At 32.6% G+C, this 17,412-nt stretch overlaps 4 protein-coding genes and 1 long non-coding RNA gene across 14 annotated transcripts in view; 3 read left to right on the top strand and 2 right to left on the bottom strand.

Annotated features, from left to right (window-relative positions):
- LOC126876480 (omega-amidase NIT2-A-like) overlaps window positions 1-17,412 on the top strand; it is a 53,736-nt gene that overhangs the window by 30,945 nt on the left and 5,379 nt on the right. The gene's annotated exons all lie outside the window — the stretch shown is intronic.
- LOC126876476 (adrenodoxin-like protein 2, mitochondrial) lies at window positions 1,740-4,032 on the bottom strand. Of its 4 annotated transcripts, none has more exons than XR_007694218.1 (5): window positions 3,273-4,032; window positions 2,952-3,142; window positions 2,745-2,857; window positions 2,337-2,580; window positions 1,740-2,072 (listed from the first exon to the last, which is right to left on the bottom strand). XR_007694218.1 is itself a non-coding variant. In XM_050639327.1 (4 exons), exons 1-4 carry the CDS (start codon window positions 3,419-3,421, stop codon window positions 1,982-1,984), a joined length of 486 nt encoding a protein of 161 aa, XP_050495284.1. In that variant the 5' UTR covers window positions 3,422-4,023; the 3' UTR covers window positions 1,740-1,981. The 4 variants fall into 4 exon arrangements, 1 of the variants encoding a protein (XP_050495284.1); XR_007694219.1 differs by having other exon boundaries at window positions 3,006-3,142; XR_007694217.1 differs by lacking the exon at window positions 2,952-3,142 and having other exon boundaries at window positions 3,273-4,023.
- On the top strand, window positions 4,118-11,240 carry LOC126876475 (survival motor neuron protein 1-like). 3 transcript variants are annotated; one of them, XM_050639324.1, is made up of 7 exons: window positions 4,123-4,453; window positions 4,522-4,601; window positions 4,791-4,973; window positions 5,099-5,189; window positions 10,498-10,795; window positions 10,916-10,995; window positions 11,064-11,240. In XM_050639324.1, the coding sequence occupies exons 3-7, from the start codon at window positions 4,890-4,892 to the stop codon at window positions 11,120-11,122; spliced, it is 612 nt and encodes a 203-aa protein (XP_050495281.1). In that variant the 5' UTR covers window positions 4,123-4,453; window positions 4,522-4,601; window positions 4,791-4,889; the 3' UTR covers window positions 11,123-11,240. The 3 variants fall into 3 exon arrangements, with proteins under 3 accessions (XP_050495283.1, XP_050495281.1, XP_050495282.1); XM_050639325.1 differs by having other exon boundaries at window positions 4,123-4,610; XM_050639326.1 differs by lacking the exon at window positions 10,916-10,995 and having other exon boundaries at window positions 4,118-4,601.
- On the bottom strand, window positions 11,160-14,984 carry LOC126876474 (katanin p60 ATPase-containing subunit A-like 2). 5 transcript variants are annotated; one of them, XM_050639320.1, is made up of 6 exons: window positions 14,966-14,984; window positions 14,352-14,541; window positions 13,988-14,276; window positions 13,643-13,844; window positions 13,454-13,584; window positions 11,160-13,258 (listed from the first exon to the last, which is right to left on the bottom strand). In XM_050639320.1, the coding sequence occupies exons 1-6, from the start codon at window positions 14,967-14,969 to the stop codon at window positions 13,022-13,024; spliced, it is 1,053 nt and encodes a 350-aa protein (XP_050495277.1). In that variant the 5' UTR covers window positions 14,970-14,984; the 3' UTR covers window positions 11,160-13,021. The 5 variants fall into 5 exon arrangements, with proteins under 5 accessions (XP_050495277.1, XP_050495278.1, XP_050495279.1 ...); XM_050639321.1 differs by having other exon boundaries at window positions 13,988-14,267; window positions 14,352-14,974; XM_050639322.1 differs by having other exon boundaries at window positions 13,988-14,264; window positions 14,352-14,974.
- LOC126876483 (uncharacterized) lies at window positions 13,708-16,484 on the top strand. The gene is made up of 2 exons (XR_007694227.1): window positions 13,708-13,853; window positions 15,857-16,484. It is a non-coding gene; the product is annotated as an uncharacterized LOC126876483 (long non-coding RNA).

Raw genomic sequence — 17,412 nt, 5'->3', positions numbered from 1 at the left:
CGCAGGCTATAGCTTAATTACTTCCAATAAACGCAGTTATATCGAATCAATGACCGATACAAATTTAGATATTAGGATTATTTAAACAAGAGATTAAAAACTAGAAAGTATTGTTTTTATACTGCATATGTACATATGCAATATGAACGACAGTTTGTGTAATAATATGTACCCCTCTTCTTAGTTTACTTTTGTATATTTTGCGACATTTGATATTAATTTTATGAGGAACGTACTTACACTTTATCTTTGTAATTAAATGTGAAATGAAAGAAAAGAAATGACATGAGAAAAGGAAATTCGATGTATGAGTATATACGAATTGACGGAATTAAAATTTAACGCTATATTTAAATAGAAGACGTGAAATATCTTGTCATCTTAAAATAACTTGATCATTCCTATTCTTTTACATAAAAACACTTTTCGACTGTAACTTAAGAAACATGTCTGCTAACGTGAAACGTGCCAGAAAAAATTAACAACTTCCATTAAATTGGCAAATTTCTCATTAATATCGTAAAACTCGCGTTTACAAAGATCAGATCAGTGTACATAATATACAAAACAAATGCAGAATATATAAATATAGCACATACGTTCTGAATTATATTCGAATTGGGCAGGGTAACCAAGTGAAAATATGTAAATTTCACGATGTGTAATGTACACTTTATCGAACTTGTAAGTAGTGTAGAAATAGAATATTTTACACGTAACAAAATATACAAACGACAATACACAAGTTAAATTATTTGTTAGATCCATGTATAACAAGCATAGTACAAAAGTGTTTTAGCTTTATGTACTGGTAATTATGAGAAATACCAACTTAATAGATGTATTTGGTATGTACCTAGTTAAGAAAACAATAAATTATTCTGAACAGATAAAGCGTTTAGTAGCTTGTGAAGTATGAATTTTCGAAAACGTAAGTATTTTATATCTAAGTAGTTAAGAAACGCGAGCAAGGGAAATCAAACAAAGGAACAAAGTTTTTTGTTTAAAAATATTTAATTTGTTGTTCTATTATCCGAGGTTAGAAGCGATAATGTACAAAATCTGAATAAATAAGATTCTTCAATATTATTGAATTTTAATTCTAGGGTAAAGTAATATCTCCGCATATTTTATTTATATACAATATGTATAAATAATGATGTGATTTGACTAATTTTGTTGAAAGAATATTTGCACTTTTTACGTAAAACTTCAGTCTTTTACAAACTTTCTTGTAATTAATAAACCAGTAAACACAATATTAATAAAATCTATTAAAATTATAAACAAACTCATAAGTTTTAATTTTAGTCCTTAAAGGTTGAAATATTTTGCTCCAATGTCGAGACATTTGTTTTAATCCAAAACATTACTATACTGAATCGATAATGTTGCATGTGCCACGAAAATGATGATAGTGTCAGATAACTTGTTGTGAAACGAAAAAGCATTGCATGTACATTTCTGTTGTTTTGTTGACCATGAGTTTGATGATCTTTTAAACTTGCCCATAGCTAAGAAATCAAACAGTATATCTAAACGAAATTAATTTCAAATTATTTTTTAGGTTCTAAGCTTTTATCTAATCCTTCAGAAGTTGCAAAATTTATTCCACAAGAGTCTTTTTTATCATAACCAAGTACACATCTTAAAACCATTTAAGTCTTCCTTAGTAATTTCTTCTTATCTTTAATAGTAACGAAAATAATTTAGATGAACGTTTTAAAATTAACACCCTGTATATTAAAAATAAAAGATATATTTTCTTCATAATTGGATAGGCCTTTTACAATGGCAATGTACAAATATCAAAATTGCAATTATACTATAACATATGTATATATATAAGCTTCACATTTAAACACAAGATTCTTTATTATATTTTTTTAATACCAATATTTTAATAATTATAACAAGGGTTTTTTAACAAGAGATGTATAACATTGTATACAAATTTTCAAAAACCTATAGATAATTTCAGTTATGCTCTTGCATCATTAATTGTTGATGGAACTCTTACCTCAATTCCATCTAGTTCCTTAGACATTACTATTTGACAGCCTAGCCGTGACCTGAGATTAAATATTATATAACTGAATATGTCAATAAATATATTTATTGCTATACAAATTAATACTAATACACAATAAGATTTCTATTTATCCATTTGAAAATCAACATTGTAAATATGCTAATTCCAACATAGATTTGTAATGATTATAGGGTCATAAATAAAAAACTATGAAAATTTATTATAATTTCAGTTTCGTAGTATTCAGAGATAGCGATTTGAAATTCTACATTGAGATGCAGATTTCGAAATACCCAATACTAACCTGTTTTTACATAAATTTAAATAGAAAAATTCACTTTATAAAATATTAAAAGGTAATAGAATTAATAATGTGAATGATTTGATACTGATTATTAATATTACTGATTATAACGTATCTGTTAATTCATATGCTAAATCCAACATGTCTAATTCTTCATCTGTTGGTTTGTCAGGAAGTGCATCATAAACTTCTTTCGAAAATATTAAACGGCACGTACTACAAGTTAATGTTCCTTCACAAGCACCTATATCAATTATATTTTAAGATTACAACATACTTATATAATAAAGTACCAAAAGTTAAAAATAATAAGAATATTAAACTTGATAAAAATGAAAATTTTCAAATATTTTCTACCTCAAAATTATTTATTTTAAATTAAGTAAATTATGCTTCTTTAAAACATACCATATCCACCTAAATCAATTTCATTATTTACTACTATGTCTAATATAGTATCTCCTACTTTCCCTTTTGCTTTGATTCTCTCTCCACTTGCTTTAACAAACGTTATATTTACTCTGAAAATAATATTTATGAAAGATAAAAATTATTTCAATATAATTATTTTCTTTATTTTTTGTGTTTCTTCAATTAATCTTCTCTTAATTATACCTTAATTATATGTATCACTTATGATAATAGAAATAATTTAAAAATAAGATATACTTGTCTTAATAATACATAAATAAAATTCGTATATCATATATTTATAACAGTGTTATATTTTTAGTTGTTCACTGTCAATGTTGTTCTTATTAATACTATTCTATTAATACTATGTTATTTTTCTAGATGTTATACTCCTACAAAGAGAAAAATTTCTTAGACATTATTATTAGCATTATTATTTTGACACCAATTTTATATTGGAAGGCAAGTACTGAAATTCTATTAAAAAAAGAAGGAAAGCACAAGAAAATTTGTATCACTTACTCTTGTTTTTCTGAAAGTGGTTGCGTGGTCGATATTCCTCTTGTTGCCTGCAAAAAGGGCAACGTTGTGTTGCTTGTATATTTTGAATAATTTGATGCAATACCGAGAATTGATCTCGAAAATTTTTGTAATTGATTTACTAACGCCATTCCACTGTTATAAATATCATGAGTATGGGACACCCTGACCGAACACCAGATAAGTATTGCGGAAAATATCAATTGTAGATCAATTGTACTTTGTACAAAAACTTCCACGGCATTCTTCGGCTGCTATACTGGGACGTTCCTTTACTGTGATAGGTTATAAAACGATTCCTAACACAAGTGACGTATCTCTACCGGACACGTGCTCTTCGGGCCACACGTTTTATGATACAAGACCAGCAAAATGATCAATGTGTAATTTTACATATCTTACATTTTTTCCAAATGAAATATTGTTTTTATTAAACGTTTAAAACCTCAGGCAACATTTATTTCATCTGATTTCAGTTTTACAAATATATATCTATAATACATATCTGTATAAATTACGGTCTGGTTATATCAAACAGGGACCGACACTCGCTAGGGAAAACTGCCCAAAAATTGAATCGTAAAAACCAATATGAAAGACAACAAATTTCTCGTTCTGCGGAACAAATAGAAATGAGCAGAGTATCTTTATCTTTATCTGAGACATTCAAAGCGTATCACGCATACGCTAAACATGAAGAAAACTTTCTTGTCTTCCATGTTCATTTTTCCCTTTCCATTTCCGAACGATTTCTTCTATATTTATTTATATGTTCGTGATTGATGCTATTGACAACATACAACTAAGGGGAAATACGAATAGTAATAGATATATGTATAATTCATTATGCAATTTTATAGAATTAAATCTTATTTATCTTCAGATATAAAAACTATATTTACCAGCTGAAACACTAACGCATATGCAGTATAATATAATCTACTTAACAATCTCGTTTTAGTTATAATATGTGATTAATTCTTTTGCTATTTCGCTATAAACAGTTTCTTGTGCATACAATATTTTTTTATAGTATTCTAATATATTGTTAGATATTGTAAAGAAAGTAAAATACAGTTATTGAAGTTTGGGAACATTCAATGTTAACCTTGCTTCAAAAAACAATCTTTCGAATGAATGGGGAATAGATTTTTAGTATTATAGTTGGTATAATGTCATCATTGTTTACAATGTGTTAGAGTTAAAGAAATGAGACAAATTAATATTTCAGAAGCAAATTCAATATTTAAATGATGTTATTTTAAAATGGCAGATGATATGAATGTTCTTTTTATACGAGGAAATGGAAACGTATGTATGGTAATGGAAACGTAATGGTTTTAACATTATTTTAGTACAAGATCTTAGCATAATAGTAATTAACAGTATCCACTACCTTTTAGTCAATTTTTGAAAAATGACATATATGATAATTTGCAATAGTTTGATAATAAAATACTTGTATCAATATTAATAACGTATAATTTGCTATCTCAAAAGGATACAGACACAGCCAATGATAATGTTTGAGATGATAGTGCATTAATAGAAGCATATGACAAAGCAATATATTTAGCAAAAGAAGAAGTTATCAAGCGAATGGGAATGGATGTTGGAAATTCTCAACCGAAAGAAAACCTACAAAATCTTAAGCAGCCTAAACACGCAAGTAAATTACACAAGGTTGTGATTTTGATAGAATATTACAAATTTGATACAGAATATTATTAAATATATTGATTAAGAAGCAAATTATTTTATTTTGCTATTTACTTATATTTATTTGTATACACATCTTCTCTCTATAGAAATGGATCATAGGAGCATCTTATCGTGCAATATACTCAGAGGATGGAGAAACTTATGAAGCTATAATATCAAAAATTTACGAAAACAATGGCACGTGTTGAAGTGGTTACCACTTCTAAGAAAACTCTACATCTGGTCTTTTTTAGTTTTCTCAAGCACTGAAGCCATCGACAGCGTGTAGACAAAAGACTGCGACGAAGTCAGGCCATAAACAGTAGACAGGCGACGTTGGCTTCGGGGTTTTTCAGTTATTAGGTAACACAGCTAGCGTGCGGATCTGGACCAGCTCAAATTGTATTTTTACTTATTACACTTCTATTTAAATATATTTTCTACCTTACAATTTATCCACGTGTTTTCTCTGTTTACACACCGAATAACCTCAACAGGTTATGGGCCCAGGGCTGTAAATTGCAAGGTAGCAACGTGAAATGAATAAATTGTTAAAGTGTTGTGCTTAGTAAAATAAGGGATAGTGCTAAAATGGAATCAGCAAGTGCGAAGGTCGAGATGTTACGCGGCGAAGAAAATTGGCTCCAGTGGCGTTTTGTTATGCGTACACTTTTGGAGGAAGATGACGACCTGATCAACGTGTGTGAAGAGAATTTGTGTCATCCAGGTAACAGCGCGGAGAAAGAAATCGCTCGTGGAAGATTTTTGAAAGCAGATCGATTAGCGAGAAAATTAATCGTGACCTCAGTAGGAAAGAAACCGTTGGATCTTCTTTTATGTTGCACGACAGCACATGAAATGTGGAAAAAGCTGAATACAGTATATGACATGAAGTCGGATGAGAATTTAAATATGGTCCAGAAGCAGTTCTTCGATTTTAAATGGGAAGAATCTGAAAATGTCTCTTACAACCTATCAAAGTTGGAACTCATAGCGGCGAAGATGAAAGTCCTTGGGAGTGAAATTGGCGAGAAAATGCTGATAACACGCATTTTATCGGTGTTACCAAACAAATTCGATCATTTTCACAGTGCGTGGGATTCCGTGGAAGAAGAAAAGAAGACCTTAGACAGGCTTAGTACCAGGCTGATGACGGAAGAAATTAGATGGAAGAAAGACGACCAGGAAACATCGGTGGCACTGGTAACAAAAGGTAATAATTATAAAAGGGAACAGCAGAAGCAGTCAAGTAAACGTGAATACGAGAAACAAGGACCAAGTTGCTTTAACTGTGGAAAAGTTGGTCATCTAAAGAAGGATTGCTTTAGATGCTTTATATGCAAAAGGAAAGGCCACACCAGCAAAAACTGTTTTAAAAATAACAAAAGAAGCAACAATAGAGACAACCAGGAACCTAGAAACCAAAATCGGGATCACAGCGGAATTGGTCTATTAGGAAGTACCTCAGCGATACAAACGGCAAACGCTGATGTTTGGATAATCGACTCAGGAGCTACGGATCACATGACAGGACGACGGGAATGGTTCAGCGTTTTCGAAGAATTCGATAACACGGTGAAGATAGAGATCGGCGATGGTCCGTTCATGGATGCGTGCGGCAAAGGAAAAATCAGAGTAGAGACTTTTGTGGACGGCAAATGGGTAACATGTACAATGAACGATGTTCTATACGTACCAGGTATGAAAAGAAATTTGTTTTCGATTAGATCTGTCGCAAGAAGGGGCATAGATTTTTGTATTTCAAAGGAAGGAACCAATTGCATATTTTTACAAAATCAGAAAATAATAGCAAGAGGTTCTGTTATCGGAAATTTGTATAAAGTAGATATGCGAGTTATCATACCGTCAGTTTGTAATTTTAGCAATAGAGCGGAGTCAAACGCGGACACATTGCAGTTATGGCACGAACGGCTATGTCATCAGAACATCAGACATGTTAAAGAATTCTTAAAGAATTCAAATATGAAAGTTGTAGAGGATAATAACTTTTTCTGTGAAGGTTGCGCGTACGGGAAACAGCATAGATCGAGTTTTCACGAGAAAATCAATCGGGCGACTAAACCTCGCGAAATTATTTATATGGATGTATGTGGACCTATGGAAGTCGAGTCATTAGGCAAGAAACTGTATTTTCTGACATTTAAAGATGATTTTTCAAAATTCACAAAGATTTACTTCTTACGACGTAAGTCAGAAGTAATTGAAAAACTAAAAACCTTTTGCCTAGAAGTTGAAAATCAATTTAAGGATAAAATTAAAGAAATTCATAGTGATGGAGGGAAAGAATTCCAAAATAAAGAAGTCAAAGAATTTTTAAGAAGTCAGGGAATTAGGCACACGATTAACGTCCCATACACTCCTGAACAGAATGGTGTCGCAGAAAGGGAAAATAGAACAATAGTAGAGGCAGGTCGGTCGATGCTATATTCGAAACCAAATCTACCGCTGTTCTTATGGGCCGAAGCCATGAACACAGCAGTACATGTCATAAATAAGACGGGGCCGACAAGACAAGATAAGAAAACACCATATGAACTGTGGTACGGGAAACCGCCGAATTTAGAAAAGTTTAGGGTTTTCGGTACTGAGTGCTTTGCTCACATACCTGCGGAGAAAAGGACAAAACTTGACAAAAAGGCTAACAAAGGATATTTGGTAGGCTATTTAGATGACGGACGAGGGTATCGAGTGTACGTGCCAACAGTAAAAAATGTAATATTAAGCCGTGACGTAATATTTAAGCCTGAACTAGAAAATGCGAAATTCGTAAAATTAAGTTTACCGAAAATTGTCGAGCGCGAAGATGTGAGTGCGCAGAGCGATAGAGCATGTACGTATGAAAGTGCAGAGAGTGAACATGAAAAACAACCTCATGGAACTAGCGACAATGTGAGACAATTGAGAGATAGAGATAAGATCAAACGAACCGATTTTTATGGTAACCCAGTAACGTACGTGGCGGAAAAATTACCGGTGGATTTTAACGAAGCGATGAGATCCGAAAAGAAAGAGTTATGGGAAACAGCTATGAATGATGAAATGAAATCGCACCATGAAAATAAGACGTGGATACTTGTAGAAAAACCTAAAGATCAGAAGGTACTTAGCAATAGGTGGGTTTTAACGATAAAGCTAAATCCGGACAACTCGGAACGATACAAAGCGCGACTTGTAATAAGAGGGTGTTCACAGAAAGAAGGCATAGATTATAAGGAAACATATAGTCCCGTTGCTCGGTTTGACACAATTAGATTAATGCTCAGTATTGCAGCCAAAAATAATTTACACCTCGGACAGTTCGACATTAAAACCGCATTCTTATATGGAAGTCTGAAAGAAGATATTTATATGAAACAACCTAAAGGTTATGATGATGGTACAAATCGGGTTTGTAAATTGCTAAAAAGCCTATATGGCTTAAAGCAGTCTCCAAGATGTTGGACGGAACGTTTCACAAAATTTATCTCGAACTTAAAATTTTATCAGAGTAACGCAGATCCTTGTTTTTATATTTATACAGAAGACGACAAATTAATGTTGATGACCATATACGTAGACGATGGACTGGTAGCAGCTTCAGACGAATCTTTAATTGATAAATTCTTCGATGATTTAAATAAAGAATTCAAAATTACGAGTTCGAAAGAAGTAAAGAGTTTTCTTGGACTTGAAATTAATAGATTAGAAGATGGTTCAATATTCATTCATCAGAGTAGGTATATCGAAAACATATTGGAAAAATTTAATATGAATGAGGCAAACAGTGTTTCTACACCTATCGAGACTAATTGGAACGAAAGTAACATAGGCGATAATGATTGTAACGCACCATACAGAGAAGCCGTAGGGAACTTAATGTTTTTACAAACCGTAAGTAGGCCAGATATTAGTTTTGCAATAAATATAGCGGCGAGACACTTAGAGAATCCAAACCAGTATCAATGGAAATTAGTCAAACGAATTTTGCGCTACATAAAAGGGACCGCAGACATGGGACTCTTATATACAAAAGCAGGCAGTCTCGAAACCTTTAGCGACGCTGACTATGCAGGCGACAAAGAAACAAAAAAAGTCGACATCAGGCGTTGTATGTAAGTATGCGAATGCGGCCATCACATGGCAATGTAAGCGACAACAATGTATAGCTTTATCTACGACCGAAGCTGAATATGTCAGTGCAGCCTCAGGAGCGAAAGAAATTATGTGGCTAAAGAAAATATTTCTTGAATGTAAATTAGAGATCCTTAAGTATATGCTATGTGTAGACAATACTAGTGCCGTGAAATTAATTAAGAATCCAGAATTCCATCAAAGAAGTAAGCATATTGACGTAAGATATCATTTCTTGCGAGATTTATACAATAGAGGCGAAATTGATATAACGTATGTAACAAGCGAAGAGCAATTGGCGGATATATGTACAAAGGCATTGCCAAAACCGAGATTTGAATATTTAAGGAAAAAGTTAGGTTTGAAAAGTAAAAAAGATATTAAGATGTAATTGTTTGTAAACATGTAGAGTTTTTAGGGAGGGTGTCGAAGTGATTATTACTTCTCAAACAAAAAGAGGAAAAACTCTACATGATCTGTTTAGTCTTCTAGTTTTTTTTTTTTTTTTGTGTAATAAATTAATTTGTATGGAAAAGAGAAAGGCGGCTGGCAAATGTACTTGAGAAGGCATTGACAAATTAATTTTCAGATATTTACGACAAGAGTTAGAAAATATTAAGAGATAATTTGTAAATTTGAGATAATTGTTTGTAGGGATGTAGAGTTTTAGGGAGGGTGTTGAAGTTCACTTCTAAGAAAACTCTACATCTGGTCTTTTTTAGTTTTCTCAAGCACTGAAGCCATCGACAGCGTGTAGACAAAAGACTGCGACGAAGTCAGGCCATAAACAGTAGACAGGCGACGTTGGCTTCGGGGTTTTTCAGTTATTAGGTAACACAGCTAGCGTGCGGATCTGGACCAGCTCAAATTGTATTTTTACTTATTACACTTCTATTTAAATATATTTTCTACCTTACAATTTATCCACGTGTTTTCTCTGTTTACACACCGAATAACCTCAACAGCACGTGTGTTGTAAAATTTGTAGGTAATACCTTTAGCATAATGGTTATGTCAATTAAGAAATGTACTAAAAATACATATATATATGAAGTAAAGGCTTTCGCATAGTCTATCACAGTGTCATTCAGCAGGTCCTTAACTGGGCAGGAGTACCTGTCAATGTCTATGGGGAGACCCGTGGGATATAGGGTCATGAACCATAAACATGCATGTTACTTATTGTTCATTATGAGCTGCTTGGAATATAATTCTCCTCATTAGACGAGTGATTATTACTACATATATCAAGGCAAACATTTATACATATACATTTATGCACGGGAAATTCTAATACATTGCCTGTAAGGACAGTAACCGAATGGCACTCAGTCATTCTATTAAATGACAAAAATTTCTTTTACTCTGTGTTTAGGCTATGGTAATACAGAGAAAGTCGAGTTGAGTTCTCTTTTAGAATCAGAAGGTTTGCAAAGTCAAATAGCACAACAAAAGAAAGCTTTGGAAGATAAATTCAATGAAGAGAACGATGAGACTTGTGAGACTAATTTTTCTACAAATGTAAATTCGAAAAAATATAATGTAGAAAAAATGGATTGTGACTCTGAAGAAGCAAATGCGTATAAACATCACTTCATACCGGGACCATCTTTCAATTCGATGACTGATATAATGCCACCTGCACCTCCTTTACCACCACAATTAATGGCCAAGTAAGTACAATTTAAAAATTCTAATGGAATGCTGAATACTTCTAATATTAATAAGTAATTTGGAATAAGTTTAACATTTTATTTGGAAAAAAAATACGAAATTTTAATAAAATGTACTAGATTACCAGATAATGATACAGACGCACTTTCAAGTATGTTGATGTCATGGTATATTAGTGGTTACATGGTATATTACACAGGTAATTATTTCATATAAGTATTTTATTGTATATTAAATTTTCAATGGACTATGTTATTTCTTTTGTAGGTTATTATCATGGTTTGAAACAAGCAAGAAACAATCAAGAGAACAGGAAGAACTGTTGATTATATCAATTTTTTCAATAACAATATAACAATAATATAAGATATAATAAAATATAAAACTCATTGTATTTATTTACTTCAATTATTTGAAATAAAGAACAGCTTTATTTTCATATAAGACTTTAAGACTTTTTTAAAAATAATTACTAAGATAAGAAAACATAAAAAACATATTTTTGATAAAATACACTCACATATATATGTCGGGTTATCATTAGGATTTAAGGCGCGTAATGATCCTTCGTTTGAATTAGCCATTGTTTTACGAAACAGAGAATATATTTACGCGAATAAACAAGATTTTACAAAATATTATGAATAATGAGTTTAATAAATAATAAGATTAACAAACGATAAGTTTAACTAATAATTAGATTAAAGATTAATAAGTTTAACGAACAATAAGAGGAACGAATAATTAGCCATTGTTTTACGAAACAGAGATTATATTTACGCGAATATACAAGATTTTGCAAAATATTATGAATATTGAGTTTAATGAATGATAAGATTAACAAATGATAAGTTTAACTAATGATTAGATTAAAGAATAATAAGTTTAACGAATAATAAGAGTAACGAATAATATGTTTTACGAATAATAAATTTAACGAATAATGAATTTAATTAACGCTATTAACAATGTTCCTGGGTTCAAACGAATCCACGGTCAACGGGATAACTTTTTACTATGCGTAGAATAATTTTAAACACAAAAAAATACGATTGCTAAGACACTCGGTAAATTGCTCGATGTATCACTTTCCAAGGCGATCACACGAATGAATATCTGATGAAAATCTTTTTCGCTATACGACTGCATTTGTTTGTTATATGCTCGCTGGAAACATCGAGAAGGTTCCAATCGTTGTTGCTAGGCAATTTCTGTCAAAAGTTTGTTGTATACTCTTTGGAAACATCGAGAAAGATTCAAACGCCGTTACTAGGCAGTTTCTGTCTGGAGATTGATTCCTAATACAACGTGTGTCCCATTATATCGACATCTCTAAAGTACAATTCTATGTGATTTCTAGGGAGAACAATACAACCGATCCACACCTTCGTCAGGCAAAACGTTTATCCCGTGACCGTGGCTACGTTCGGCGACCAGTTGTCACCTCGAACCCACTTTCGCTTTCACAAATATCAAACAATTACAAATAACAATTGCTTAATTACAGTTATGATAAAATCTAGGCTAAAGCATTAGAAGGCTTCCTCAAAATTGCAAAGGGAAGGCTCCGGTTTTCCTTTCATCACCGACATATATAATACAAGGATATAATACAACCGAACATTTTAAACTTAGCCTATAGCGCGTGCGCGAACACACATGCACACACATGCGAATGATTTCTCGAACGATAATCCATTTATTTATATTTTTCAATATCTGTCCTTACGATTGCGTATTTATTTGTTCCACGTATCATATTTATCTATTTGCATAACTGTAGGTGACATTTTTTTTAACAATTTTGCTAATATTTCATAACTTTTTAATTCATATTTCAAAGTGGTAACAGGTGTTTCTTTCTTTTCAAGTCTCCTCCATATCGGGCTTATTTCTAGTAGCCACGCTTGCTTACAAAGCAATTTTATATCTGCACAAGAATATCTTTCAGTACATTTTACTATGTGGTTTACAATATCTGTATTTTCTAATAAGTGGTTGCTAAGGTATAATTTGAATATACCAAGTCGAGCAACTTCATTGGGTAATGATACGTATATTTGCTTTTCGAGATGCCTGAGTAAAGCTGCATCAATGCCAATCAATCAAATCCTAATAACATATTTACAATAAATATTATCGTTCTATTATACTAATAATAATGAAGGAATACTTCAAACAACACAATAACATATTTGGAATTTGGAGAAATATTACGATATTTTCTACTTAGAAAACATTGAAATAACGTGATATACGTACCAAGGGGAATTAGTTGTAGCCAGAAGAACTACATTAGAATTCTCATTAGACACTAATCCATCCAATCTAGAAAGAAGTTCTGATCTGAATCTCTTTGCAGGTTCAGACAATATACAGTCTCCTTTATTTGTGGCGATCCAGTCAATCTCGTCGATAAAAATAATTGTAGGCGAATGACTATAGGCAAGTTCAAATAAAACCTGTTCAGTTTAACAAATGTATTATTCATTAAATATTATATTCGAAATTCCTTAAATTCATTGCCTCATCACGAATATGATATCATTTCGTTTTCCAAACAACTATTCTATTTATATATAAATGACGAAAAATAAAATCAAATCTTTTTATACCTAGAATCTCTCCTTCATAGACAAAGGAACAAAGAAACTTACATAGACAAAGCAACTTATACGTATATACTTCTCGGAATCGCCTCTCCATTTGCTGACCAATGAGCTGGCAGTTATGTTAAAAAAGGTGCAATGGCATTCTGTCGCGACTGCCTTCGTTAACTTCGTTTTCCCTGTTTTGTATATTTCTTGTAAACACGTACAGAAATGAAAAGAATACGAGTATCTTACCTGTACCAGGTGGGCCGTACAGCAAAATACCTTTCCAGGGGGAAAACGGGCCATCAAAAAAGATAGGATACTTAAGGGGATACACAACGGCCTCCTTAACAGCGGTTTTACATTCCTCTAGGCCTATAACGTCATCCCAATGTACATTTAATTTGTTTACTATGATCTCCTGTGACGATACAAAGATAAAATGGCGTCTTCTCTATATTAAGTAAGTGTTACGTAATTTGATATTTGAAGCGTTACTGAAATCACGTCATCGTCGATATACGTTGGACGGTTTATCGACGGGAATTTTATCGTTTAAAAGCTTTACGATACGTATATTAATCGAAAATAACTTACGCATGAGATGTCCTCAGCAATCTTTCGTAATTCCGGATTATCTGAATAAAGCTTTTCAATGCATTTCAATATCTTCGATTGCATGGATTGTTCCATTGGAACGTTAAATAGCTCTTCTGATGAACGTCCATCACTCTCATTGGGGAATATTGACGTCACTGTCATTGCGAGATTAATATGATTCGTATTGTCATCAGTTATCTTCTGCTGTAGATTCGTCTCTTTCACAGGCTCACTTCTCGCTTGTTTACTAACAGATTTGGCTTTTGTCTCAATACTTCTACAAACACTGGATCATATTGTAATACGATACGTTGAATACGTTGAATACCGTTTAATATCGTTAAATAATTTAAATTCTTACGTTTTGCTTGCATTTGTCACTTCCCTCGTCATTTCCCTTCCAGTTATTTTCTTACACAATATGGGATATTTTTGAAATTTCATCTTGTAATAATTTTCATACTCTGCAACGATAATTTCCAAATCGATGTTGTCGCAAACCCGATGTTCGGGAGATAGACGAGCTTCCCGGAATAATACATCGCTAACGTCTATATACATAAAAAAATGTAGTTTTTAATTAATTATAGTTTTTAACTAATTAAAAATATTTTTCGCAATGACTGAACACTATAAGATAACCATCAAACAACTGTTTTATCTCTAGGTAAGACAGGCAAAAGAATGTATTTACTATATAAATCCTCGAAGATAATTTCTTGTCTTCTGCTTTTTAATTTCCAATTTTTAGATGGATAAGAATAATTTGAATTTATACTTCATATATTTGTTTATAACTAGTTAATCTACATAATCGATTGAGTTATTCTTAACTACTGAATTACCGATGTCGAATTTTCAAATTTGGTTTCGCCTTCTCTCTCCATGATGTCCACTGATTTCTATTTCGATTGGTCACTGACACTATTCAAAAGAATTGGAACTAGGAATATATTTTAATTATAATATACTCACCCATTGTGTTCCAAATAATCACATACAAGGTGTAATATGTTCCGATGACGTTCCGAAATACGACTCTCCTCCTAATATAATTATTTTTTCATTACAATAATATAAGGTTTTTCATGTAATTTTTTGTTACATTTGCGAATTCAACGAGTTACACATGATTTTTCATGAAACACGAACGTTAAAAATATTTGATACAGCCTAATTATAAAAATTGTTAGAAGCAAAAGTCATAGATACTATGTGCGAGTATCGCATGAAACGAACAGCTATTAAGAGAACTGCAGCAATATTACAAATCAAATAACAAAACACACTCGTCTGTGACGTGGAAATTCTAAAATCTAAAATCTAGAATATTCCTTACCTTTTTTCGCAGATTATAAAATATCTTATTCATACTACCTTGCATCGATAAATCACCGTTCATAGTGACACTTTCAAATCGCCTATCGTTTCTCAATGCATACGAGAATTTCCGTTTATTGCTTTAAAAACAACCCGTCCATTGCGTTTCTCTTAAAAAATTCTTTCAACTCTGTTGAAAACCGAGCATCAAACAAGAGACAAACGATTTGTTGTCATGGAAATGTTTGGTTCACACATAAGCAACGCACAAATATAATGATAGAATAGCTGAGTGTGTGTACTGTATAGTAAGATGGATGCAACATGGAAATAGAAAGAGAACACCATGTATAGATACTTCCTGTCCTTGTTTAATCAGGCATGCACACTAGTGGACACTGACGCTGCTCGTATACCGCTGTTACATATTTCCTGTACAAGTGCGCGTCATTAGACAAGGACGGAACATCCTCTCTCTACTTCTCTATCGCGTTTTTAGTTCGCTCACGAGCTCTGTACTTATATCTATTACATTTCCACCATAAGCAGCGGCCGTGCAGTGACTTACAAAAGTTCCGAACGGTTCCATCCTGGGCGGACGGTTAATTGCGTTCGGTACTTCGAGGCAGGAAGGTGAGTACAGAATCGCTCCTCTTAGTACTCTTATTAGAAGTGTTATCATCGAATATAAGTTTTTTCAATAAATTCTTATCGTTTTACAATCTTTCTAGAATACAATGACGTCAGCAATCGATCATTTTCGCGAATTTATTGTAAATTAATTGGGGGAATATCTGGAGTTCTTTATCGGTTTCGACTGTAAAATCAGCAACTATTCGAATTTTTCATTCATAATTGTGACATTTTCGACTCTTCCGTTGCCAAGACCCTCTTGAGAGATTTTTGGCACGTTCCATCACCCTTGTTAAACGAGTGCACATTGGTGGATATATTGATTTTAAAAACCAATACGTGTACGAGATTTATTATCTCACTGGGACAAAGAAATCCGTTTTATTCGCGAATTTTCCGTGTTTCTTCTTAATTTTCGTAAGTGTCTGGCGCGGAGCATTATTTGAATGAACTTTTCATCGTTCAGATTATATTTCGTTTAAAAAGATTGAAATTGATGTCGAGAAGAAATGAAACAAGGTGCTCGGGCATTCTTTCGTTTCCCGGGGAAAGAGAAATATGAAAAAAAACGGTCGTTCTTCCTTCTGCCATTTTCGTCCATTACCAAAATGGCATGACCCAAGTGTCCCGGGCCGTGAATCAATCAAGCGAATTTTGAATAATTTTTGAATAATATCCAGTTAATAATTTGTGAAACAAATTAATTTCATTTTATTGTTGGAAACAAATTAGTTGGATTTTTCTTTCTTTAGCAGTTTTTGCCAGAGTTGACCTGACGTGCTACTTCAGTTTCCATCTTCGCTTCTTGAAACTTCCAACGTCCTTGGTGTTGGAGTCTCCTTGCCCAGGTGAGTACATAGCTTCTAGATACTCGTCGCTGTTCATCCTTACGAGCCTCTCGAGCTTTAGTTGTCAATTGTTATCGTTAAAGGAAGAGAAGCTCGCGACAGATGTTATCGAACAAATCGTTTATTCTCGAAAAGTTCGAACTTGTTCGTTGCGTTTGAATATATATGGACGGACGCCATTTTTCATGACATCATCATGATTTGTCATGTCGTGAGTATAGCTTCTGACTACCATATGTTTGTGATTTATGTGAAATTTGACCACTATACCGTGATAGAATAATATTTCCAATGAATTATAAATATTTTACATTGTGAATTATAAATATTTGTTACAAATTATATCGTACTTGAGATGAAAATGAACCATATATCTGCTTATGGAATATGAGGTAGTAAATCATTCGAAACATAATAACGATTAATTAAGCACATATACAATAACGTTTACGAATGAATATTGCGAATTATTGTATGGCTTTAATGCGGTATTTAATGTTTTGATTGCGGTCTTTGAAATGGTATCATAGGTGCTGATATAATATCGCGCGAAAAAGGAAAGACCAGTGGTTAATATTGCAGGTGCACCAGTGCGTTGCGCTCGTCGAGGGTGGTTTTGAT

Source organism: Bombus huntii, unplaced genomic scaffold (assembly GCF_024542735.1).
Source record: "Bombus huntii isolate Logan2020A unplaced genomic scaffold, iyBomHunt1.1 ctg00000076.1, whole genome shotgun sequence".
In the NCBI taxonomy this organism is placed as follows: Eukaryota; Metazoa; Arthropoda; class Insecta; order Hymenoptera; family Apidae; genus Bombus; species Bombus huntii.
The sequence above is the reverse complement of the archived record's forward strand: the minus strand, read 5'-3'. Positions and strand labels throughout refer to the sequence as shown.

Bases quoted from the DNA above. Each gene is read 5' to 3' on its own strand.
- LOC126876476 (XM_050639327.1), bottom strand. From the start codon at position 3,421: ATGGCGTTAGTAAATCAATTACAAAAATTTTCGAGATCAATTCTCGGT. The intron at 2,858-3,272 runs GTAAGTGATACA...TATTATTTTCAG, and splicing joins CCACTTTCAGAAAAACAAGA to AGTAAATATAACGTTTGTTA. The intron at 2,073-2,447 runs GTTATAATCAGT...ATTTAATCTCAG, and splicing joins GCATATGAATTAACAGATAC to GTCACGGCTAGGCTGTCAAA.
- LOC126876475 (XM_050639324.1), top strand. From the start codon at position 4,890: ATGGGAATGGATGTTGGAAATTCTCAACCGAAAGAAAACCTACAAAAT. The intron at 4,974-5,098 runs GTTGTGATTTTG...TTCTCTCTATAG, and splicing joins ACGCAAGTAAATTACACAAG to AAATGGATCATAGGAGCATC. The intron at 10,796-10,915 runs GTAAGTACAATT...AAAATGTACTAG, and splicing joins CCACCACAATTAATGGCCAA to ATTACCAGATAATGATACAG.
- LOC126876474 (XM_050639319.1), bottom strand. From the start codon at position 14,551: ATGTATATAGACGTTAGCGATGTATTATTCCGGGAAGCTCGTCTATCT. The intron at 14,277-14,351 runs GTAAGAATTTAA...AATATGATCCAG, and splicing joins GTGACAAATGCAAGCAAAAC to TGTTTGTAGAAGTATTGAGA. The intron at 13,585-13,642 runs GTAAGATACTCG...TATACAAAACAG, and splicing joins GTACGGCCCACCTGGTACAG to GGAAAACGAAGTTAACGAAG.